Here is a 24,451-nt window from a genome sequence, read left to right as displayed (position 1 = left end):
GCGATGGTGGTATAGTGGTAAGCATAGCTGCCTTCCAAGCAGTTGACCCGGGTTCGATTCCCGGCCATCGCAGAACACAGTATTTTCTGTTTCAGTACAAAAATGTGGTTGTGAGACCAGTGTTGAAAAAGTTGAAAAAACCTCCTCTGCAGCACTCAAGTATTTTTGCAAATTGTCAAGAGACGATGTTTGAGGAAAACATGTTTATTTTGTCTTCCTTCTGTTTTATACTCCAAATATCTCAAACTGAGGGTTTTACTTTACAAAATGATGCATACATGAAGTTCTATATGAGAAACAAGTTTTTAAGTTACATTTTTCTATTATTTGTCCTTGTGTGTTGCTGCATGAAGAATACAGACTTTGTCAGACACCTTCCCTGCAGCAGTGGTTTCAGGTGTTAAAATACCATCATAGAAATACTCAGTCTTTATGCTGATGATCCTGTTTGCTTCTCCTGCTCATAAGAGGCATTAGAATCAATTTGGTGTCTGTTTTATAACCAGCTAACAACTCCTCACAGGACCTATAAATATTACTCAAAATATTTTAATGTTACTGAAACATCTCAGATGTTTGACCAACATATGGAAACGCACAGTATTTTCTGAGTATGGTGGCATCAAAACACTTGAAGTTGAAGAAAGAGAGGAATTTAAAAACAAAGTTGAATGAAAAAATAAAAAGCTGAATGGAAGCGTGTCTTCAAAGTAAGTGTTTGGCTCTTGTTTTTTTCTTCTTGCATGATGACACAACCCATTGTGCACATGATATGTTTATCTTATCTAAATGTGTTAGCTATTGAAGGGGGAGACTGTGCTGGAATACCAAACTCTACAGACAATACTGTGTCCCCCGGATAATCTTATATTAATAATAATTCACAATGTATCAGTGACTTTTACTTCATAGTCCTGATTAGCTGAGCAGTTGGAGGAACACATGTTGCATCCATGAAAATGTTAGAACAAATGGGCTTTCTAATGGCAAAATAAAGTGTGTAAACAATTCCAAATACAGCTTAAACTTGTACCTGTGTTAAACTCTTTTGGTTGAGTGTCCCATACAAGCTATATTACAAGGTAGAGTTGACCCCCTTTGAAAACGGCTGATAGCCTAGCTTCTGGTCAGGATCTCTGGCTGGTTTCTCAACAAAGGGACAGAGCAGACTGGCATCCCCCGTGGCTAATACACTACCTAGTGACCACTACCTCATACAGCCAAAGCGGCAACTTCTGGCCTAGAAATAAAGAGGATGCAGAAGTGCATTCTCTTGAGTGTCCACTCAAGGTTAGCTCCGGAAGTACCAAAAACCCATAGACAGTATAAAATAAGGACGTTGTATCCGTGACGTCACCTATCTGTTTCTGAATCGCTGTTTTGAGGCCAATCATCGTCGGCAGCCATATTGTTGCTGTCGAGCGATTGTGACGTGAAGAGGCGGGCTTTGAGCCTCCTAGCCAACAGCTACAGTGTTCCCGCCTGTCAATTCAGTCAGCTGTGCCTCTCATTGGAAGACTCGTAATCTCAATATCTTCGAAATTGCTGCGTTAGAAAAAATTCACCCCCCATACAGTGTGTGCCAGTCGAGAAATAAGCTATCCAGACTACACTCGTGTTTTGTAGCAGGCTGTAAACATGTTTATTTCCGCTGTAAATACCGTCTTTTTTGAATTGGTGTGTATGTGGTTTCTGCTACTTCCTGAGCAAGCCTCAAACGGATCCTCGATTAACTGCATTATTAGACCGAAGGTTGCTGCTTGCGAAAACCACATACACACCAATTCAAAAACATTATCTTCACAACAAAAATAAACATGTTTACAGCCTGGTACAAAAAATGGTATTGGTCTGAATATCTAATTTCTCTATTGGCACACACTGTATGGAGGTTGAATTTTTTTATAACTCAGTAATTGAGAAGATATTAAGATTATGAGTTATTTAGAGACACAGCTGACTCAACAGACAGACGGGCAAACTGTAGCTGTTAGCAAGGAGGCTCAAAGCCAGCCTGAACTGGGCCTCTTTGCATCTTGCTATAGTTGACCAACATTAGGTTGAGTCAGCATTTTCAACTTGGCAACCGCAGACGATAGGCTTCAAGATCTGCTTCAGAAACAAAAATGGAGACTTTGTCCATGAATAAAGTCTATGGTACAACCACACTTTTTAGAAAAAAAAGTTTTGTGCTCCCCAAAAAGTTTAGAGTAATAACAATAAAATCACCCTCCAAGATGTTTACTGATGCCATCCAAAACTAGCGTTTTTGCTACATTGTCAACAGGATGAGTGAAATCATAAACTATGATATCTATAATTGGTTTCTTTCTGGCATCATTCTTGCCATTTAGAATTAAAAGCGTGTTTTCAAGGGGTTTAGACCGATCACATATCACTACTTACAACCTGTCCGGCTGGTAAGGAGCAGTGCAGGTATCTGTCCACAGGGATATGGTCGCAGGCTGCAACATAGGGAAAGAGAAAAAATAAAGCCAGGAGGCTTGAAGAGAAGCGAACTTCTTAAATTGTCTATTTAAAATTGGATTAATGAGCTGATTTAGCTTTTGAGTGGTTGAATAGACGCATTTCGTTTGCATAGATTATTTTTATTCGGTTAATTAGGGGTCAACGGGGAAAAAAACTACCCGGTCTACACTCCAACACAGCAGGTGGCGGTAATGTCCCTAAAAGCTGAGTGTGATCCTCTGTTATATGAGAGAAGTCAGAGAAGTAGACCGTTGTTGATATTGATGTTGTTGCCGCTCGCGCAGAGCACGAGGGAGGGAAACTAAGTCACTTCCGCGTGTGTGAAGAAGAAGAAAGCCGAGTTAGCAAGATTATTGTCTTTTGTATCACAGTTTCGTTTTGGTTAAAGCGAGAGCGGCTGTGTTTGATTGGGTTGAATTGGTTTGCATCTGTAGCTTCACTGTAGCTTTAATCGACAACGTGTGTTTATGTTCAGAGTAATTAAGGTTAGCATTAGCCACCTGGACAAGTCCCTGGAAAGTTTCACCGGCTGTAACTAAACAACAACATCGACGTCTGCAGGACATTTCTACTTGACACAAACATTAATACATAGTTAACATTTGTTCGGTTGAAAGGGAGATATAGGAGGTTTGTTTCAGTGTTGGCAGCTGTTGGAAATGTCCACTCCTCTGTTTGGTCTCAAGAGCCATGAAGGTTCAACCAATATATCAGACAGCGACCCAGAGGACGAGGTGAGTTCACACATCACATGTACAATACAAATGTGCATCCCTTTTCCCCACTGATAACCAGAACATACACTATCTAGCTTGTCTTGAACTAAGGAAGGCAACATCTGAAACAAAGTTAGAAGCTGATATGAGAAGAAACATAAGATATAAAACATCAGTACGTTTACTGCCGAGGAACTTAAATATGATAGGTAGACATGAGAGAATCCAACAGGTAGGATGCTGACTGAGAAAGAATTTATTATCTTCATCAAATCATCACATTTATAGGGATACATTCAGTCATTTGCACTGTTTTCATAGCAAATATTAATACTCCAATAATGATGAAATTGCCCTTATATGTGTAACATATGTTAAACTGTGAAATGTAAAGCTGGACAGCTCCAAGCTCTGCAAACACAGCGATATCTGGTGGCTTGTCACAGTTATTACAGTCCTCTTAATGAGTGGCTGAAGCACCAATACACCTCTCTGGTAGTTTGAGTCTCATATGTGAGAAATAACAGCCCAAGAAGCTGTGTTTTATGAATAAAACTGTCCATACAGCCCACTTTTGTTCAGATGCACTTCATTAGATATTTATGCTTTTGTGTAAACAACCGTGCATTGTCATAAAGCCCTGACATTTAATATTTTCCCCAGATGTTAACATTGACACTGTTTGGTAGATGTATGTGTACTCTCTAGAGCTCATGTCTTTTAGCGACTTGATTGATTTTTGAATGAAAGTTTACATGTGTATGCCAAAGCTCTCACAACATGAGTGATATTTATGCCATTTAAACAATAATAAACAGCACTATTCTGTACACAGTTTTACAATTAATATTACACAGTTACTTCATGTTACACACTATTTTAGACTGGATCCGGTGTCATTTAGGTTGGAAAACACGTGTTATTATTTGGAAAGTATGATGGAAACTGAGGAAACTTATGGGATCATTTCTAGCAGGGTGAGTCAGAGTTCAATTAAAGGCACAGGACTCAAAGCTAGCCTTTTCAACACCTTGCCAGAACTGTCTGGAAGCATGTTTTTACATCTCTGATATACAATAATGTTGCTCTAAGGCTGAATGAAAGATGAGAGTTACTGTTGTATGTGTGCAAAGGGGGAATCACTGTTCTTGTGACATGAGGACTGCATCCTCCTGAGGAAAGGCTCAAACAGTCTGTGAGAGGAGTTGGCCACAATCTTACATCTCAGGGATGACAGATTGCCGCCAATCATCATCTCCTCTGAGCAGATTAGTCTCTGCAGCCTGCCCTCCATCACAGAGAACCAGACTGTGATGGAGGAGGAGGATGATGCATCAACATTGTCCTTTCATTTCTTCAGCTGCAGCAGGAAGTTCATCCTCTCATGTTGCACTGTTTTTAAAAGTAGATGACATTGCTGTGACATTGCTGTGACATTGCTGTTTTATAGCTGGCACTACTTACTTTGATTTGTTTTCTCCCCACAGCCCCAGCTCCCCCTTAATCAGTTCTACCCGTATATCCGCTGTACCCTGTGCAGCGGCTTCCTCATCGATGCCACCACCATCACAGAGTGCCTTCACACATGTGAGTGACAACAGAGACCTTTATAGCTCTTAAGGTGCATTTCGACCAAGAGTTCCGGGGTCTTTTAGCCCCCAGAACTACTTTCCCCGGAACTAAAAGGTTCCTGTGCCCCAATTGTTGTCTGCGTTTCGACCGCGGGCTGAAGTCCCGGGCAGATTGTGCAAATCAGTCCAGTGATGTATGGAGAAAAAATAAAATAATATTTTGAAATCTTAATAAAAAACTTAACGAGTATGCATTCCCAGGAACTCCCTCTGTGTTTCAACAACTGTGTAAACTCCTCAAACAGTTACGTTTAACCGAAAGTCCCAGGACCTTTGAAAAGTACTACCCCCCAAGCCGGGGATTTTCAGGGGGAGATTATCTAGGGTAAAGTCCCTAGTTCCGGGGTAAAGTTCCTGCAGTCGAAAAACGCCTTTAAAGTCCTTTTAAGAGGATTCAACAGGTTTCACGGTAACTGGATGGTTTGTTTAAAACGTTGCTTACATCTCAGAACAAGAACATTTTAAATCTCTTCAGTTTCATCCTCATTTCCTTTCCCTGGGTCTTCGTCTTTTTAACTCCTTCGAGACTAGAACCATGATAGGAGAGCAGAAACAAAGACATGTGATCTTAGAGAAAAGGCCAAACTGTCTTCTGAAGCTTTGCATGAAACTACATCCTTGATCTGTCCTCTGTTGATCAGAAATAAGAGCTTTGAAAGAGTTGTCACAACTTAAAGATTAAGCAAGGATTAAGACTCAAATAAACACACAGCAAAAAGAAATTAGAGATGTAGACTTTTGGCATCATCAGGTTTCCTCTTTTGGGATATATTGATGAAATTGAGGGTTGAATCGGTTGAAGACTGGACAAAGAGCGAATGCTAGGGTTTCAAAATATGGATTCCAAACATCAAGACTGGCAGGATCCAAACTTTTCTTTACACCCTGTTTTCCCTGAAACACCAAATCTGCGCATTTCTTTCATGTAGTCAGTGGACATGTATGCTTTTCTTGAGCTGAGTTGTTGGGAAGTAAGCCATCCCCCATCCTTACCCTCACCGCTGAGAGTTGCACATGTGGAAGTGACAGACAGCGGTTAATGCAACACCACTATGTACTAAAACTTATATTCTGGGAGCATGTCACCGCTGACTATGCAAAAGATTGGCAGCAAAATTTTGCTTGTCATGGGATCACGTCTATGATGTGTGTGTATTTGCAAACTATGCACATAGAACATCTCTCTTTTGTCTTAAGTTCGAGCCACTGTGTGATCTTTCTTTCATTTACATTTTCATCCTCTCACCATAAAACCTCTCCCCTCGAACACTTCTCATGGCATGTTTGAGAGTAAGAGTTGTGTTAACTCAGAAGCTGATAGCTAAATAGGAGCCAGTAGGCAATTGTGCAATTAATTTCCTAATTTGTTGGTCAACTGTTGCAATAATAACGATTGACTATTGAAGTAGTCGCTAGCTGCAGCCCTACGTAGCAATGACTAACACTATGATAACCACTGATTGAAGCCAAACACCTCAGGAGATTTTAGTTATTCAATTCAGATTAAAATTGTTTGATAAAAAATCAACCTTCATGGCAGACAAGAGAGAGTCAGTGAAGTGATACACTGATATGTCTATAATGTAGAAGTAACAGATCTTTTAAGATGAGATGAGACTTGTTTGTTCTTGGAGACTTATAAGTAAAAGAACAGAAATGGGGTACTGACAAAAATTGTACATTTCCTGCCATGAATCCCTCGTGTGAGGGGTCAAAGGTCCATCATACACTGACTGTGCAGCATACAGAACAAATAGTCTGGACTCTGCAGTGTGTCTCACATTGTTGTGAATTTTCTTTTTTCCAAGTTTGTAAAAGCTGCATCGTGAAGCACTTCTTCTACAGCAACAGGTGTCCAACATGCAGCATCGTAGTCCACCAGTCACAACCTCTTTACAACATCAGGTAGGTCTCTTGGAGGGTTTTCAACCACGAGTCATTCTGAGCAAAACATAAAGTCTTAATATTGCAGTAAACTACTTCTTCTGGTAACTGGGATGAATGGATTTTCTTCTGAACATTTTATTGTTAACAGGCCGAAATTTTGACTTGATTAATTCTAAAACTAGAGTGTGGAAGTATTATCTGTGTACAAGCTTCAGAGCTACACTTCGGATACATTTTTCTCTCTCTTTCTGCAGACCTGACAGACAACTGCAGGATCTTGTCTTCAAAATGGTTCCCACCCTGGAGAAGCGTAAGTATATGTCATATACATTTAGACGTATTGCCTGTAATTCATATACAAAGCTGTGTTAGTTTCTGTGAAACTAAGAGGATAATACATGTTTTTTTTCACCACAGTGGAAAGGACACAAATGGTTAACTTCTACAAATCCAGAGGGCTGGAGGTGCCGAAACCAGGTAACCTAGAACAGCTTTGACAGCTTCAATAGAGCTGGGTCAACATTAAATAACTCTTTGATAAATAAGAAGAGGGGAAAACAAATACTGCCCCAGTTTTCCATAAAATGCATTTTGTATTTAGATCTAACAATAACTGAACACTGAGCTGGAGATTTTCTTATCTTCACTCTATTTCTCTTCCCCGCTCTGCAGTGGTGGTCTCCCCTCCGACTCCTGTTGTGTCGAGGAGACCGAAGAAAGAAAGCATCCATCAGTCTGTGTTCTCCATCCCTCCTGAGCTTGATGTGTCTCTGCTGCTGGAGTTTGTTGGGTAAATATTTCTCTGAACAGAATTTCCTTCAACATTATTAGCAGCTGTAATGGCTTTGAAATCTTTCACTAAGACATTTCAAACAGTTGCATGGAATGCCCACTAGATGGCCCCATTTTTACATTTGTTGCTTGCTTAGTAAAAAAATATTTTACTTGATGTATAATGTCTCTTGTGATGTTTCTAGGGCTGAAGAAGGGATCAATAATTATAAGGTATTGTCATTTTCATTATTAATATTATTATTTTTATGTAACACAAAGATATTGATGATAAGATGATGGAAAACTAGAGAAAGAAAATGTCTGAGGTAAATCAGAGAAGAAGAATTATGTTGGTTTGAAGTTTTGCAGTGGATTAAAACCTTTTGTAGAAGATCTATGAGTGATTGAGCAAGTAGTCCATACTCTCTAGAATGAATGTCTGTATTTTGCTCTCTAAGTCTTGAGCAGCTAAATGCAGTACTTTGTGCAACATGCACCTATCAGCCATAACATTGTGATAATTGATAGATAAAGTGATCATCATTGGTCTTCCAAAGCTTGATCCATAAGGCAACTGGACTGGTAGAAATTCTTGAAGACATTTCACCTCTCCTCCGAGAGGCTTCTTCAGTTCTGACCAGACTGGGGAAGAGCTCGAAGATATAAGCCACTAACAGTCGTGGGTGTGTCCAGGAGTCACAAAGGGTCCTAAGTAGGGTAGTAAGTCTAGTTCCTGACAGTCATTGCTGTCCTCGGAGTGTCCCTTGTCCTTGAGGTGCAGGACAAAGCAATGTTCAGATCCTGGACAAAGAAGAGCGTTGGTATGATAGAGGGGTCTAGGAAGCCATCTATGTTAAGCTTGACCACCCTTCTCTTAACAGAGGTGGTGGACTAAGGGGAAACACATCTGCTGACACCATTTGTCTCCTACATACAATGCTGTTTTGAAGTCTCTGTCAAAACAAGCAAGACCATACTCACACCAGAGACCATGTGACTCTAACGACTCACAGCTGACCCATCACCCTAAGGGGTCAGGAACTAGGCTAACGACTGCCAGGAGGTTCCGGGCGACTGTCAGGAACTAGACCAACGACCCTACTTAGGACCCTTTGTGACTCCTGGACACACCCACGACTGTTAGTGGCTTATATCTTCGAGCTCTTCCCCAGTCTGGTCAGAACTAAAGAAGCCTTTCTGAGGAGAGGTGAAACGTCTTCAAGAATTTCTACCAGTCCAGTTGCCTTACGGATCAAGCTTAGGATTACCATGACCTGGATAACTGAGAACCTTCACAGACATATCATTGGTCTTCTCTTTTTGATGGTACCAGCAGTGGGTAGGATTTGTCAGACAGCAATGTTGCCCTCAAAGTTGACAAGTTGGAAGAAGAAAAATAATTTGGCAGGAATGAGGATGTGAGTGACTTTGAGGACGGCTAAACTCTCAGAGCATTTTTAAAACTGTCTCCCCTACATCTGTGTCCTCACTGGATTATTACAACCCAACAACCTCAGACGTGAAGACAGTATTAGTTATGGTTTGCTTACACTGGTTACTCACAACGCCTGCATCATTTTCCACTGTGGCCGTTATTCCTCTTTGGCTTCTCACATACTCGTAATTAGAAACTTGTGGTCCGTTGTATGCAAATGAATAAACATTTTCTTCCTCTGTATTAAAAAAAAGGCATTTAGATACATATATTTTAATGTTGAAGATAAGCTTAACCCACCGGACTCCCAGGTGCTATGTCACATCTGGCCATCTGTTTTTTTTACGCAGAATTAAAATGAAATATGCAAAAATGAGTCCAGAAGTAACTGTAGTACGTTGATTTTAAAATTGCATTGATTTAAAAATCACTTTCCTACATATTGATTCACTGGGGTCTCCAAACTGCAAGTTGCACGTCAAAGGATCCGCTGATTTCTTTGTCCTAGATCCACTTTCATAGGTCTGGTGAAGTCTGTATCTAACCAGGTCAGGGCTGTTTTAGTCCTGGTCCGTTGAGAGGGGGGCATACTCTGTGTTTGGCAGGTGGTCATGATGTTATGGCTGATCAGTGTGTGTTTAGTTGTGAGTGAACAGCATATACTCAGCTGTATTTTTTAAACTCCCCTGAAATACAAATGTTGTGCAGGTTTTAAATTTGGTGACACTTTTTCAGTTGCATAGTTTGAAATAGTTTAGCTCCAATTCAGTTCTGATGCTCTGCAGTTATTTTCATGAGCAACATTAATCTGGAAGAAAGTTATAGTGCAAGTTTCACACTTTCCATTTAGCCTTTAGAGAGGCGCTATGTTCGTGTGTCGGGGGAGGCCACTGTCCGCCACGTGGAGCTGTTCATCAGGAGGAAGATGGAGCTGAACACAACCTGCCAGGTGAGTCTGCCAGGCCTCCAGCTGATGACCAGAGTCTAAATCCTGATCAGTGCTTCAATTGGACAGCAAAAGAGGTCAGCATCACAGAATAGTGTAGGTGTGCACCACGAGGAGGGTTTGCTAGTGAGGCAGTAGAAGACAGTTTTTTCATGTTATCAAACAGTGTCATCAAAATTGTGCGGGAGCCAGGAGCATGTGTTACTAAATATACATAACCTAAACCCAGCCTGATAAAGAAAGGTGAGGTGCTCCGGTCAAAACTCAGCAGGAAGTCATTTTAAGGACAACAGACTCTACCACCTTAATCTGATTGTAATCAAATAATCAGTGCAGTGAAACCACACGCCTTTCTTTGAACTGTAAGAGGAGACTCAGGATTACAAATATTAAAGAGTTCTCTCAGCACACACAGATAGAAATGTTTAGGAGGGTTCAGGTGTCAGTGTATTCTGTATTAAGGAACACGTGGGAGAGGATTAGGAGATTACAGTCTTACGCTCACTTCCTGGCCTTGGTTTTACTGGACTCAGAGATGTCTGGACAAACCTGAGAGGACAGAGAGAGAGGGACTAAACACAGCTAGCTTTTTAACAGAGCAGTGGTCTCAACTGTTATATCATGCTCATCTTTTATTTCTTATGATCTTACCCGACTATTTAACCAAGGCATCTGCCTAAAATGTATTAAGGGTGTTCTCTGTTTATTTAGCATTAAGGGTCCTCACTTTTGTTATGTGTTAAGTGGTCTCACACCATTTTAAGGATGTATTCTATTCTTATTGAGAATAAGTAAGGGTCATAGATAAAACTAGAACAAAATGGACAATATGAGCAGCACTCTTCAGATATTAGGGTGTCAGAAAAGAATGTGAGGCAAGGCTCCATGGTAAGAGGGGGCTATACCTTTACATGATTATATCTAATCATTTTGAGTAAAAATGTGCTTACATGTGTCCTTCAGGTGGACGTAGTTTGTGGAGATCACCTCCTGGATCACTTCCAGTCACTGAAAGATATCCAGAGCACTCTGGGCGATGAGGCTGTGCAGGTGAGCACCACAGAAACACTCTGTGAGAACATACCAGAAACGTGTTCATGTCAGAAACCAGGAAGATATTTAAAGGAGCCTTTTGTCTTGTTTCCATTTTTATCCAGGATGGCCTGCTGGTTCTGCACTTCGGCTTGGTCCTTCCCTCTGAGCCTTGAACATGAGGGGTGAACAGAAGGTTATCCGTGAGAGGATTTATTGACATCAGAGTGATCAGACTCCTCTCTTCATTTGGAGTGAGGTGTCTGCATTGTTTAAGAGAAGCTGCAACAAGTCTCAACTCTGATTTAAATGAACTGTCTGCAATGAAAAGATATAAACTTGAATTTGTGTTCTCTTGAGCATTACATGTTAAATGCCACCTGTATTCAGTACAACATTTCTGTGCTGTGTAGCTGCCCAGGTATGTCTTTATTTATGATTGAGTGAGATTCTTGTTACAAGTCAGAGACTGCTGCTGTACAGGGAGTGATATATGATTACACTTTCTAAGGGCTGAGGGATATTTCAGGTAGAAACTGTGATTCAAAGGGCTAAACCAAACGGACTTCCACTACCAAAGTTGTATGTGTGTTTATATGAACTCTATTTTTAAGTACAGCCTTTTTCAGGTAATTTTGCATTCAATTTAACAGCTACGTGCCGTCTGATATGAACAGATGTTGATACAAGTCTGCTTTAAATACTAATTCCAAAAGCACAACAGCAGTTATTTAAAATGTGTTTGTTTAAAGAAGTCTGTGGGAGATGCTTTTTCTTCCTAAAAATACCTCTGGAGCTTTTTTTTGTCAGAATAAATCAATAAATGACTGCACAGCTGAGAAATGTGTATTTATTTACTTCTTTGTGCATCCAGTTTTGTGTTAGGTTTACGCCTAAGCTTTCTATCAGTGATCCAAGTCAAAAAGCCGCTTATGAAATGTACAGAAATGCTCAACAACAGCTGAACTTTCCTGGTTAAGAGGGATTGAAACACCTATAACTGTAGTGCTTCCATCTGTGAAAAACATATTACTGGGGTTTCTCTGTGTAGTTTTAAATGATCAAAAGTGAAGTCCTTATTTTTTCTTTAAGATGTAGTTTATTCCATGGGACTTGTCTCCTTTTCTGCAACCATGCATTTATTAGATGCATATTTTTGGTTGGTCTTCCTCCATGAAACCTTGAACAAGTGGAGATTCACATAAGTGTGGGGCAGCTTTGAATGAAAGCTTCTGTGAGGACTTTATATTCTTAAGAGCAAATCCATCAAGACTGGACTGTGGCTGCTAATAACACCAAGACCTGTGCATCACTTACCCTAGCTACCTGGTCCAGTTCACAGAGCATATTTTGCTTCTGATCCTCAAACGCAAACATTCCCTTAGAGTATTGCAGCTTTGTGCAGTTTGCTCTTGTTTTGTGTCAGATTGTGAAGATGAGCTGTCAGCATCTCCACTTAATAGAGCACAGAGCTCAAATCTGTCCACATTTAGATGATGAGATGAATAGGGAGGGGACACTAACCTGTGTACTTTCAAGTCGATAAACGACAGATGTGACACATACTTCCCTGTTTGTTACAAACGTTCGTCCCTGGAGCTGGCTAGAAAGAGCAGCTTGTTCTGTAGAGTAATGCGTTGTGCAGATTGATTTCACCCCTGATCCAGACAAAGCCAGTGAAATATTAACAGACTTTACGTACAGTTAATCTACTTTTGGCCATTTAGGGTGGAATAGTCATGATCACTTGAAAGCTTCATACAGTGGCACAAACCACGAAAATTTCTTTCAGGTATTCGTAAATTACACTTTTTTTGCAGTGATGTTCATTTGCATAGAAAGGGGCTGACTTTACTCCCAAAAGTCTGTATAATGGCTTAAGTAGATACATGCACACAGCACCAGAGCACAGAGATGCCACAGCACAATAGTCTGGAGCACATTTAACCATTAAGAGGTGGTATCTTTTTTGGGCCTCCCCTCTGGATGCAACCCTGAGTATGTGCCACAACTTGAGATCCACAGGAAAAGCAAATCATGTCTTTGTAACACGACGTGAGTACTAGTGACGTGCTTATAAACAATTTATCATAATTCAAGTTTCTCCTTTTTTGTTCATTATTCATTTCATTCAATTAATTAAAAGTAACACTACACAAGGGTTACTGCACAAACAGTTAGATCCCTATCCATATGAATTCCCTGGTTTTTACTCAAAAATGTTATCCCCTCACTCCTGAGTGCACTGCATTCATACATTTAGAAATGGAAGCATAGAAAACATTTGTAGTCGTTTTTCTTGGTTTATTGAGCAACTGAAGGAACAGCAATTATCATGTGTCCACAGCAGACAAGTGGAGGGACTTGTTGGACTACATGGTCTATTTGATGAAACACTGTGTACAATGTAAATCACAATGACAGCCATTGTTTCAGTTACTACCAAAACAAAACACTATATGCCTAAAGTGCTATTTAGTGTGTGATATAAGGTGCTCATGGGCTCCAGTGTTTTAGTTTTAAGTTTTTATTATGTGCAATCAACCTTCCAGGGACTCCAGAAAAATGTTAGTTCATGACTTAATCTGGCACTTTAGCTTGATTAAACTACATGATCTCAAACCTTTAATTTGATCCTTTAAAGCAAATCTGAAACTTTCCCCTTTTTTTCACCTTTACCTCTGGTTTAAATTCATCCACACACAGATTGAAGCCAGAACATTCAGCACTACTTGACATGCATATGTTTCCTGAAGGCTTACAGTACATTTGGTTGAGTTTTTTTGAGGTAAGTTTCATTTTTATGTTCAACTTGGTACTGCCATTTTCTTTTGTTATGAGAAAATGTGTCCTCTAAAGCTCTACAGAGACCTGCACACCTGAAAAGCTTTAACATTTAATATTACATTTAAGCATTGTATCACCCATAACATTGACTTCCATCTCTAATTCCGAAGCATTTGTATTAGAGTTGCTAAAAAACTCACAATACACAAACAGCACATGCCCCTTTTCACTCTCCAGATCTCTGTAGACGTCTCTCGTCAGTTGTTGGAGTTGATGTCTGCCTCGTCTTTATCCTCACGGCTCTCCTTGAAGCTCTCTTTTGTGGCCCCTTCTTTCTCCCTCTGGTGGCTCCTGGAGGAGCCAATGGAGCCTCGAGGCTGGTAGCTGTAGCTGGCAGCACCAAACGATATCCCCGAGTTAAAGTGAGTCTCCTCCCCCTCCAGGAGTTTCCTTATGAGACAAAAAGAAACAATTGTCAGAAAGGAAACAAGGTTTTTTTTTTTGTCTTTTTCTTTTTTTACTGGGGCATATTTTAGGGTCTAAAATGTTCCATAGGTTTGGACAGTGATGTAGTCAATGACAGAGTAAATGTACCTGATCTTAGCATTCAATGTTGAAGTGTTTTTCCCCTCTCACAGGCTCAGAGTGATCTTTATAGTGTCTCACAGCATTTAGAGGTAAAACTTCATGTCACTGTAAGAGCCTGGTTTACTGTCAGAAACAGAAGGTGCTTCACTTTCTGTGAAGCCACCAGTCTTCATTCATTTCACACTTGCAGAACATATCAGTTGGTTAGTTTGAGTTTTTTCTATGGTGCTAAGTTTGAGTTCAAATTTAAAACATTATCCATGAAAGCTCAGGAAACGCCACATCTGACTTATTTTAAGTCCAATGTGAGGAGGGGGGGGGGGGGGGGGGGGGGGGGGGGGGGGGGTTGGAGATGGGAGGTGAATGTGTAGTGCAGAGATGACAAGCTATAAAACATATGACCATAAAGCCTGATGTTTTTCCATACAGCTGTGTGGTTTATCAGTGAAATATAAGAACTACATGGCAGACTGTGACATCTGTGTGCAGTGAAAAACAGAGAAATGATCAAAGTGATATTGAGTTTGGGACAGTGCATCACAAAAGATGTTTGGGTTGAAAAAAAATCAGCTTTCTGAGTAAATATGGAAACTTAAAATCTGTATTTTCGTGCACACTTGGCTGTAATGCATAAGCTCTATCTTTGCATGTTGGAACATGTGGGAAGTAAATAATAATACTTTTTTTTTTTTTTTTTACAGACTCAGTTTAGGAATATGAAATCATAGTCTGTTACAGCTGGTGATAGTTGATGTGGAAACAGTAGGAGTGGGGTAGTCCTAAATGCGGCCCAGGACATGTGTGTATGTGGCCTGAGTGATCGGATCTCAATGCGTCCCTTTGTTCTTGTAGTTCAGGATGTCCAATTGTGATCTGATACTGACATATAGTAAAGATGGAATTAGTGGAAGCACTTTGATTTGGGGCATTTGCTCTATAGGATTTGGTAGCATTCATTTCTACAGCCTGTATAATCGCTGCTGACTGAAACACTTCCAAAACCTCTAGTCTGTGATTTGCATTTAGTCTCCAACTATTTAAAAACAATTAAATTGAAAAACACAGGAATTTCCTTGCAGTCAGCACCTGTAGGCAGCGATCTCTATGTCAAGGGCCATCTTGACATTAAGCAGGTCCTGATACTCTCTCAGGTGCTGAGCCATCTCACCCTTCAGATTCCTCAGCTCAGAATCCAGATGGCTAATAGTGTCCTGTGACATCGAGAGAAAGAGAATCAGACAAGAGAAACGCAGAGGGATTAAGTGAATGTATTCATGAAGCAAGCATAGTAAATCCACTTTGTTGAAGGCTCCTTGTGGTATAAATATTGACTTCAGAATTCCCTTCGATGGCTAAAAGGAATACAATAACCTTCAAGGATTAGCCCTTCCTTCCCTAAGAAGCCAGTGAAAGCAGGTTGCCTTCCTGTATCCAATTTAACAGGTCAGAGGTTAATCTAATAGCCACGCAGGGCCAGTTAACTAAGATCTGTTTCAGTCGTAGTCACAGTCTCACACCCACAGACTGACTAACTCGCACGAAAGGTCATGTTCAATTTCAGAAATGAACTGGACCAACCTGACATCTGAAATCACATAAACTGTCAAGCTTAAAGTACAGAGGGGGGCAGGATATTATTTAAACAGATGAATCTTTACTTCTTATTTATATCTGGGGTTTATAAACAATAATTATCACACTTCAGGAAAGACTCACTACTCCCAATTTGAGTGAATTTGACTGTTCTGCTCTTCAACATTATTCTTGATAGATGTTTGTTCACTTTCTGTCTGTTAGATAAGAAGATAACTACCAATCCAGTGTCTGTCTGGCAAATGCAAAGCTGCAGACAGCAGCTGCTTAGCATAGCTTGCCCGGCTTAGCTTTTTTTTTTAACAAGCGGCAACCTCTTGTGTGGATATATGAAGACAACGTGGAAGTGCATAAACCTGCAGTTCCCAATATGTCCACTTGAGGCTGGCTGCAAAAGCCCTGGCAGTCCCATTGACATTCATGTAAAAACAAAACTTTAGAGCAGAGTTTAACATGTTGACTGTGTTTAAGAAACGCAGTCCATTAGACGCACATACTTTGCAGGCAACTGTATTGAAGATCATTACAAAGTGTTATGCATGTATTTGCATAATTAGGGGCGTGATCCGGATGGCTTACCTACTGTAGCTTATTTTGCCTAAAGATATTAGAGTGGTAGCCAATCAGTTCTGAAATAATCCAGGCTTTATATGTATCCTAACTAAATTTGACATTATTGGTCTTGCTTGAAGTTAAGACACCTTGTTGACACGTTTCTGCGGAGCTACATCAAAGAAGTCACAGTTTGGATTTGTAGAGAGGAGGGAATGCCTAGCTTGCAGCCTGCCAGCTTGTACAGCTAACCAAGCTAACACCACATTCACAGATGCACACACAAGGGCAACTGTGGGAAATAGCTGCCTCGGTTTCGTTTTTTCTTAGACATACAGATAAAGAGATAATGATCTCAGCCTAAATGTAGCTGTAGCTTTGTAAATAGTGTCCTCACGATCTCCTCACTTTAATCTTACAGTTTATAACCTACATAACTTAAGACAAGATAAGGTGTCAGACTTGTGTTTCTTTTTAATATTTAGAGTCAAATAAAGTTGAGAGGATATTGCTGGAATGTTAAACCACTCCTCTTTGTAACTCACCTGTTTTATGATGGAGAACTGACAGCATAAATTGGACACATGGACTTCAGCAGCATCATAATTAGAAGCATAGAAGTGATAGTTTTGCATTTTAAGATTGTCAGTGTTCTGCATACCTTGCTCGCTCCTTGATGTCTTAAATTTGAGGGCTCCCTGCTGCTACTTATCTAACAGCATTACTCAAGCTGTGACATAATTCATGAGGAACTTGACTCTGAGATCTGCTCCCTTCCAATCCTATTATTCTACAGTGTTGTAGACGGTAATGACCATCATATACGCTGTGCCAGCAGGGTTGCAGCAGGTGACTTCCTCTTTTTATGGACATTTAAATAGCACTGAGTTCATCTTGAGTTCGACTCTGAGCTGCTTGAACAGGAAGAGCAGTGTTTGAGGGATGTGTTTGGTAATGACATGTAATTTCGAAAGATCCTCACAAAGTAATGTAGTACAACATATTTATCTCTCTGTTTTGGTGCTTGTTCCAAATCTGCATTGGACTGACTATTGCTGTACAGTGGACCTGAAGGTCAACTGAACAAACATTTCATGACCGCAAATAAACATTTTACTGAATGCCAAAAATATTATTCTAAACACAAAAATGTGTTTATGTTATGTGAATATGTTCATTTGTTTGGTTAGTTGTTTGTTTTTGTTAATTGTTCATTTCCTGAAATGTTCTTGTCATTCAGTGAAATGTTTTTTATGTCATGTAAAGTTTGTGCAGTTGACCTTCAGGGCCATCATAGTTTTACTTCTATCTGTCAACCAGTACGTGTTTCAAAAGCATGGCTACCCCTGGGACCAACAAGTCCCCACTACAACAACCTAACAGCTCTTTGTTCAGCACTAAGTCACACTAAAAGAGTCTGCTGTTTCTTTCTGTTAATACATGTTATTGAAAAACCTGCTGTGGCTTGCAACAAATAGCACCCCTGTTGTTCCCAGTTACCATAAATATCACAGCGTCTTGCTTATCAAGCTTGCTGTAATGTTAGCAGGTAACTTAGCATTTGCTAACCCATAGCTTCTCTCACATCTAGCTTTAGGAAACCAAGTTGAGGATGGTGAAAATAAAAAAAAAGTCAATGCTTTAAAATTGCAGACCATAAATCACTGGGTGATATCACAGTTTCTATGTTTACTTCTTTATATGGTAATTGGAAAAGACCCTCTAATGGGGCCTTGGTAGAAAATATGACATGACCCCCCGGTGTATTCCAGTCTGTGATTTCGTACCTGCATGGCTGTGACTTCAGAGTTGTTTCCATCCTCCATCTCTGTGATCTGCCTCTCCAGAGACTCATTGGCACCCCTCAGGGTCTCAATCTCGATGGTCTTGGACTGCAGCTGCCTTCTGAACTCACTGATCTCCTCCCTGCTCGCCCTCATGGCCTCGTTGCTCCTGGTGGCCTGCTCGCTTAGGCTGGCAAACTTGTTCTTGTACCACTCCTCAGCTGAATGCAGGTTTTTGGAGGCGATGGACTCGTACTGGTTGCGGATCTCCTTCAGAGCTGAGGTGAGGTCGGGTTTGGCGAGCTCCAGCTCCACGGAGACTTGCTGCGCATCCATCAAGCTGCTCAGCTCCTGGATTTCTTCATCATGCACTTTCCTCAGGAAGGAGATTTCGTCCATCAGCGACTCCACACGGCGCTCCAGGTCCAGGCGGACAGCTGCAGCATCATCTATATCCTTTCTGAAGGACCTCAAGGTCCCCTCAGCTTCCTCGCGGGTCCTCAACTCCTCCTCATACTTTATACTTACCTTCTGAAATGACACATGGGGAGAAGAATGTGGGATCAGAGAAGAGTTAAAGGGCAATTTCTTTATTTACCAACCTCCACCTTATTTGTTATTTATTTTGGGGTCCAGACACGTAACCAACACTAGCTACCAAGTGGTTTTTGGTTTCTTTCTGACAACGTCGGAAGATACCTCTAAACATGTGTTTCCCACTTACTGTTCGGGATTGATTGTTATTTGATTGGGTTAACACTGGCGAATGGGAGCAGACTGGTTGACGATACGCTCAGTAGATGGATGATCTGATAAGACTGCCAAAAATGGAATGGCCTCTATTCACATGTGTGTGTAGTAAAGCCACATTTAAAGCGTTTAACCAAAGCAGTCTTTGTTTTTGCTGAGGGTAAGTGGTGGCGATAGAATTTCAGTTTTGAGACATTACTTTCACTCTTTCTATTCTGGCATTTTAAGACTCTTTTGTCGCCAACTAACCTGTGGTGGGGATTCGTGTTTACCTCCAGTTTTATTTAATTTTTGCTTCAGCTAATACTATGACGTCATTGTGATGTTGGCCCTGAAAGGGTTTATAGGAGCTAAAAATGTCTAAATAACACGAGATAAAAACAAAATATTTGTCACATGAGATGAGGGATGATAAACATAAATTAAATTGACAGTGCACAAATTTCTTATCATTCACCTTCTCGTGCTTCCCAGGTGTTTTATAGGATAGATTTTTGGTTTCATTAGATAGGACAGCTACAGGCAGGCAAGAAACGTGAGGCGAGACAGTGGCGGATGCACCAAACAGAAATCAAACCTGTGGCAAGGCAACAAGGACAGTAGCCTGTGAATATGAAGCACCTCTCCTACCAATTGAGCTAATCCAGCGTCAGGTGTTTTACCTGCAGCTCATCCTCCAGGTTGTTTCTCTCAATCAGGATGTGGTTCTTGTCTCGGTTCAGTTCCTCTACCTGTGACCTCAGATCTCTCATCTCCTGCTGGTAGAGCAGAGCGACTCGGGAAGGCTCGCCTTGTTTCTGCCGCAGTGTCACCAGCTCCGTCTCCAACACTTTGTTCTGCTGCTCCAGGTTACGCACTTTATCGATGAACATGGCGAAGCGGTCGTTCAAACCCTTGAGAACAGAATCAAAGTTATTTTAACACCAAATCCTCCAGTAATAACAAACTGGTTTATTCACTTGACATTAAACTTGCTAAAAGCTCCTGGCTATAATATACTTTATAATCTAAACTCCTGAATCCACTTGTAATAACAGGTAATAATTCTGGGGACAATATGATGAATATAGTCATAACTTGAAGAGAGAAGTTGATAACATACATTTTACAGTGCTTGCTTGACTGACCAGAAAAGCGGAGGTATCATTAAAAGATTCAGAATCTGGTGAAATAGCCAAAAAAACAATATAGGATGGCCATGACTCTGGGGCACTGCATCAAAAACACACAATTTGTAGTGGAAGTCACTGCATGGACTCAAATTTACTTCCAAAAATGATTGTCTGTGTACAGTTTGCTGCTGCATCCCCAAATGCAAGTTAAAACCGTACCATATAAACATGATCCAGAAGCACTGGCAACCTCTAAGGGCCAGAGCCCATTTAAGATCGACTGAGGCGAAGTGGAAAACGGTTTTGTGGTCCGAAGAATAGAAATTTGACACTCTTTTTGGAAATCACGGACAGCATATCCTTAACTCTAAAGAGTTAGCTTGTTATCAACACATGGTTCAAAAGCTAGCATCTGTGATGGTATAGGAATGCACAAGGGGTCATGGCATAGGTAGCTTACAATGGATGGTCATCACTAATGCTGAACAATATAAACAGGTTTTTAAACAAATTTTGCTGCCATCAAGATGATGCCTCTTTAAGGAAGACCTTGCATATTTCAGCAAGACAATGCCAAACCCCATTCTGCATAGCTCTTTAGTAGAAGAGGCCAGGTGCTAAACTGGCCTGCCTGCAGTCCAACTGAAAACAGTTAGTGCATCATGAAGCAACAAATACAACAAAGGAGACACTTCATTGTTGAGCAGCTGAAATCGTATATCAGGGAAAAATGGGACAACATTCCACTTTCAAAAATCCACAAACTGGTCCTCTTGCATCCCAGAGTGTTGTTAAAAGAAGGGGTAATGCAGCATGATGGTAAACATGTCCTTTAACATTTTTTTTTTCAAATTCAAATATCAAATATCAAATCCGAAACACCCCTTCATAAAACAATAACATTTTTTTCCGTTTCAACATCTGATTTGTTGTCTTTGCTCTATTTCCCTCAATTAAATATATGGATTAAATGATTTGCAAACCATCGAAAATAGTTTTCTTCAACATTTTACACAGGGTCCCATTTGGCTTGTACTAAAACATGTCTATTAGGGGTTTCTGACTCACCTTTTGCAAGTAAGCAGAATTATTGGTTCATTCATCCTGGTTTAGATAAATGGATTGTTTTAGAGGCACCACTGTGACACTATGATAGCCCACTTTCTATCCATATAAACTAATTTACTTTATCAGGTAAAAGCTATTAACCTCCTGGCCTGATACTCAAGGACACCAGAGTTGGAGCTTATAGGACCTAAATGTAGACACGTAAAAAAGCACATCTCAAATTATTTTCTTTCATATTTGAGTAAGTTACTATTTGCAAGCAACAGGGATGACCTCAGCGTTGATTGTCAGGAAAAGTTTAATCAGGACCCCGGGAGAGCTTCAGAAGTAGTAAACTGAGGCTGTCGTCAGTGCATCAAGCGCCACGACGGACAGACGTCTTCAAGAAAGGAGCTACAACTGTCACATTTCTAATATCAAGCCTCTACTGAACCAGAGAAGTCAGGAGAGTCTCACCTGGGTTAAGAAGAAAAAGAACTGGACTGTTTGTTGCTCAGTGGTCTAAAGTCCTCTTTTCAGATGAAAGTCAATTTTGCATTTCATTTGGAAATCAAGGTCCTAGATTCTAGGAACATTGGAGAGGCACAGAATCTGAGGTGTTTTGTACTCCACCGTGAGGTTACAGTTTGTGATGGTCTGGGGTGCCATGTCATTGGTTGGTGTTGGTCCACTACGTTTTTCTAGACCGAAGTCAACATAGCCATGTACCAGGAGATTTTCAAGCACTTCATGCTTCACCTGCTGACAAGCTTTACAGAGATGCTGGTTTATTTTCCAGCAGGACTTAGCACCTGCCAACTACCACCAAATTGTTTGCTGACCATAATATTACTGTGCTTGATTGACCAGCTCACCAGACCTGAACATAAACCAAAAATAGAGTAAGCTGAAGTTCGCTGTCAAAGCAAACTGAGCTTATCAACACCTCAGCAGTGCCACAGGCAGATCACCTAAACCCATGCCACAGTGATGCAGTTATTCAGAAGCCCCAACCAAGTACAGATGTATAAATTAACATACCTTTCTGAAATTAGACATTTCTGTATTTGACTGGATTTTTTTTAATCTCAGGAACCATCCTAATAATTTGATGTCTGATTTTCATGAGCTATAAATTAAAGTCATCAGAATTAAAACATAAAAGCCTTAGCCTATATTTCACTTTATATTTAATAAAAAAAATGATTAACTTGTAAAGTATGTTTTTAGAAAATGACTTATTCACAATATTTTAATTTGTTGAGATGCACCATATGTATATTATAATCTCTTTATAAGCTTTGTGCCTAAACTCGACATGTCAAATTTGCTCCCACCCGTCACACCCACCTGCAGCTGCTCCTTCTCGTTGGTCCTGATAACTTTGAGTTCATTGTTGGCCACAGAGGTCTGAGACAGGTCCAAGGAGTCACCGATCATCGGAGAGAAGGACATGGAGGAGCGACCGACCCGCCTGTACACGCTCATAGAGCTCGCGCTGTTGCGGGATGACATTGCCCCTGGCCGGAGCACCGGAGAGCCCCGGGGAGAGGAGCTGCTCGTGCGATAGCTGGAGGCGGAGAACCTGGGAGAGTCCCCGAAAATCTTTCGATAGGATGAGGAGGTGTAGCGGTCACCGTGGTTCATCTTCGCTGTGAGTCAGAGATAAAAGTGGGGAACTTAATGCGCTTTGCAGACACTTATAGGCAGCAGGTGGAGCGTACCATCTTTACGCACGACGGTACCACTCTATTACAGTTGTAAACTGTACAGATGATTATGAGTCTGTTTGTTTGTTTGTTTTGAGTGATTAAAGTATAAACTGAATTAGGCTGCTCTCTTCATACATTTCAGACATTTCTTGTGTGGAACCGTGGACGCAGGGATAACCCATCTTTGTCTAACTGCGTCATTCACCGGACATGAAAGCCGGTGAACTCCACAGGTGAGAAGCCAGTTCAACTTCATGAGGGCCTTCTGTTGTAAGTGGTTTGGGGATTGATTTTTCATCATGTTAGGAATAACCAATGGAGAGTAGGTGGTTCTGATTTGCATCAGGGTCTTCTTCACCATTTCAGGATTCTAATGGGAGGCAGGTGGGGCAATTGCAATACACTTAATAAAAGTGCCCTCTTGGATGGCCCTGTATTGGATAAAAAAAAAAAGGTGAAATGCCCTCTTAGATGCTTTCCTAATGGAGAAAACACGATAACATTTACCCCGCCATGCCTTGACACTGGATAATATAGTAAAATGTCTTCTTGGTAACTTAACCTTGTTATATATAATTGTTTTTTTATGTAAGGTTGTGAGGTTATTACTGTACAATGACTATATTTAATTTAAGTTTTAAATCAATAATCACAATTCTGTCATCTGAGAACATGTGTGTTACATTAAAACAATGTTTTAAAATGACCATGTCAAAAAAACAAACAGATTCAATCTTGCTTGTAGGACGTTTTATTTTTCTTAATAACTTTGTTTTCCTTTTACAAAGTAGAATTTCCTCCACACATATTTGCATAAATATTCACCAGAATACAGGACTTGAAGTGTAATATGTTTTAAATTTCCTCAGGCCATCTTTATACTTGTGCTTCTGTTTCTTTAAATGCACTTTATTACTGTAGTTATATCAGGAATTAGAAACACTAATCCCAATCTGTAAACCCACCAGCCCAACCTCGAATCCCAGAGTAAAACAGGGCCTGTTTGTGCACCTACCCTACAGCTACAGGATGCAATGCAGAGAATGAAAACAGAGAAACCTATAAATGGGTCTTCAATACAACTCATAAATCAAAACTTTCTACACGCTGGTGCCTTTTGCCGTACAGCTGTTGCCACCCTTTTCACCCCTGCCCTTCACACAGCTTGCTTGAGCAGAACGCTGGGTGTGAGGACAATTATTTAAGAAGATAAACAAATATGCTACCCTATAAAAAACATACACTGAGGGCAAGAGTTGGGGTCAATCACACAGGGTGTAGTAGTTCACTTTTGACTGTTTGTGTTTAACACAGATGGAAAGGAAAAGATGAGGAGTGTTAGTAAATTGTTAGAGAAATCATTCAAATCAAACAATTTTCACTAATTTCCTTATGTTCATGAATTTTTACTCAGTGAAGAAAGCTCACTGTCCAATAACTGAAGCCCATGGCAAGGCAAGCTCTCGTAATTGAAGATGCAACAGCACCCCTCTACCAGCAGGGGGAACAGCAGGACAACACAACAGAAGGTAACACCTCTGTCCATACTTCATGGAGAAGAATTTTCATTGAACTTTCAAACAGCAAAATAAATTTGACTTTCTAATTCATCAAA

At 40.5% G+C, this 24,451-nt stretch overlaps 2 protein-coding genes, 1 long non-coding RNA gene and 1 other non-coding gene across 4 annotated transcripts; 3 read left to right on the top strand and 1 right to left on the bottom strand.

Annotated features, from left to right (window-relative positions):
- Nucleotides 1-72, top strand: trnag-ucc. The gene has a single exon. It is a non-coding gene; the product is annotated as a tRNA-Gly (tRNA).
- Nucleotides 73-2,406: 2,334 nt separating this feature from the next.
- Nucleotides 2,407-11,750, top strand: pcgf6 (polycomb group ring finger 6). Its single transcript, XM_034681863.1, has 10 exons — nucleotides 2,407-3,224; nucleotides 4,694-4,793; nucleotides 6,646-6,742; nucleotides 6,979-7,034; nucleotides 7,142-7,201; nucleotides 7,397-7,514; nucleotides 7,702-7,729; nucleotides 9,784-9,882; nucleotides 10,843-10,929; nucleotides 11,037-11,750. The coding sequence occupies exons 1-10, from the start codon at nucleotides 3,150-3,152 to the stop codon at nucleotides 11,085-11,087; spliced, it is 771 nt and encodes a 256-aa protein (XP_034537754.1). The 5' UTR covers nucleotides 2,407-3,149; the 3' UTR covers nucleotides 11,088-11,750.
- A 1,451-nt stretch (nucleotides 11,751-13,201) lies between these two features.
- On the bottom strand, nucleotides 13,202-23,113 carry LOC117811528 (alpha-internexin-like). The gene is made up of 5 exons (XM_034681862.1): nucleotides 22,475-23,113; nucleotides 19,628-19,858; nucleotides 18,219-18,746; nucleotides 15,373-15,497; nucleotides 13,202-14,148 (listed from the first exon to the last, which is right to left on the bottom strand). Exons 1-5 carry the CDS (start codon nucleotides 22,769-22,771, stop codon nucleotides 13,956-13,958), a joined length of 1,374 nt encoding a protein of 457 aa, XP_034537753.1. The 5' UTR covers nucleotides 22,772-23,113; the 3' UTR covers nucleotides 13,202-13,955.
- LOC117811530 lies at nucleotides 22,469-24,451 on the top strand. The gene is made up of 3 exons (XR_004631021.1): nucleotides 22,469-22,778; nucleotides 22,979-23,069; nucleotides 24,251-24,451. It is a non-coding gene; the product is annotated as an uncharacterized LOC117811530 (long non-coding RNA).

Source organism: Notolabrus celidotus, chromosome 4 (genome assembly GCF_009762535.1).
Source record: "Notolabrus celidotus isolate fNotCel1 chromosome 4, fNotCel1.pri, whole genome shotgun sequence".
NCBI classification, from domain to species: Eukaryota; Metazoa; Chordata; class Actinopteri; order Labriformes; family Labridae; genus Notolabrus; species Notolabrus celidotus.
This window is presented reverse-complemented; position numbering and strand designations above follow the sequence as displayed.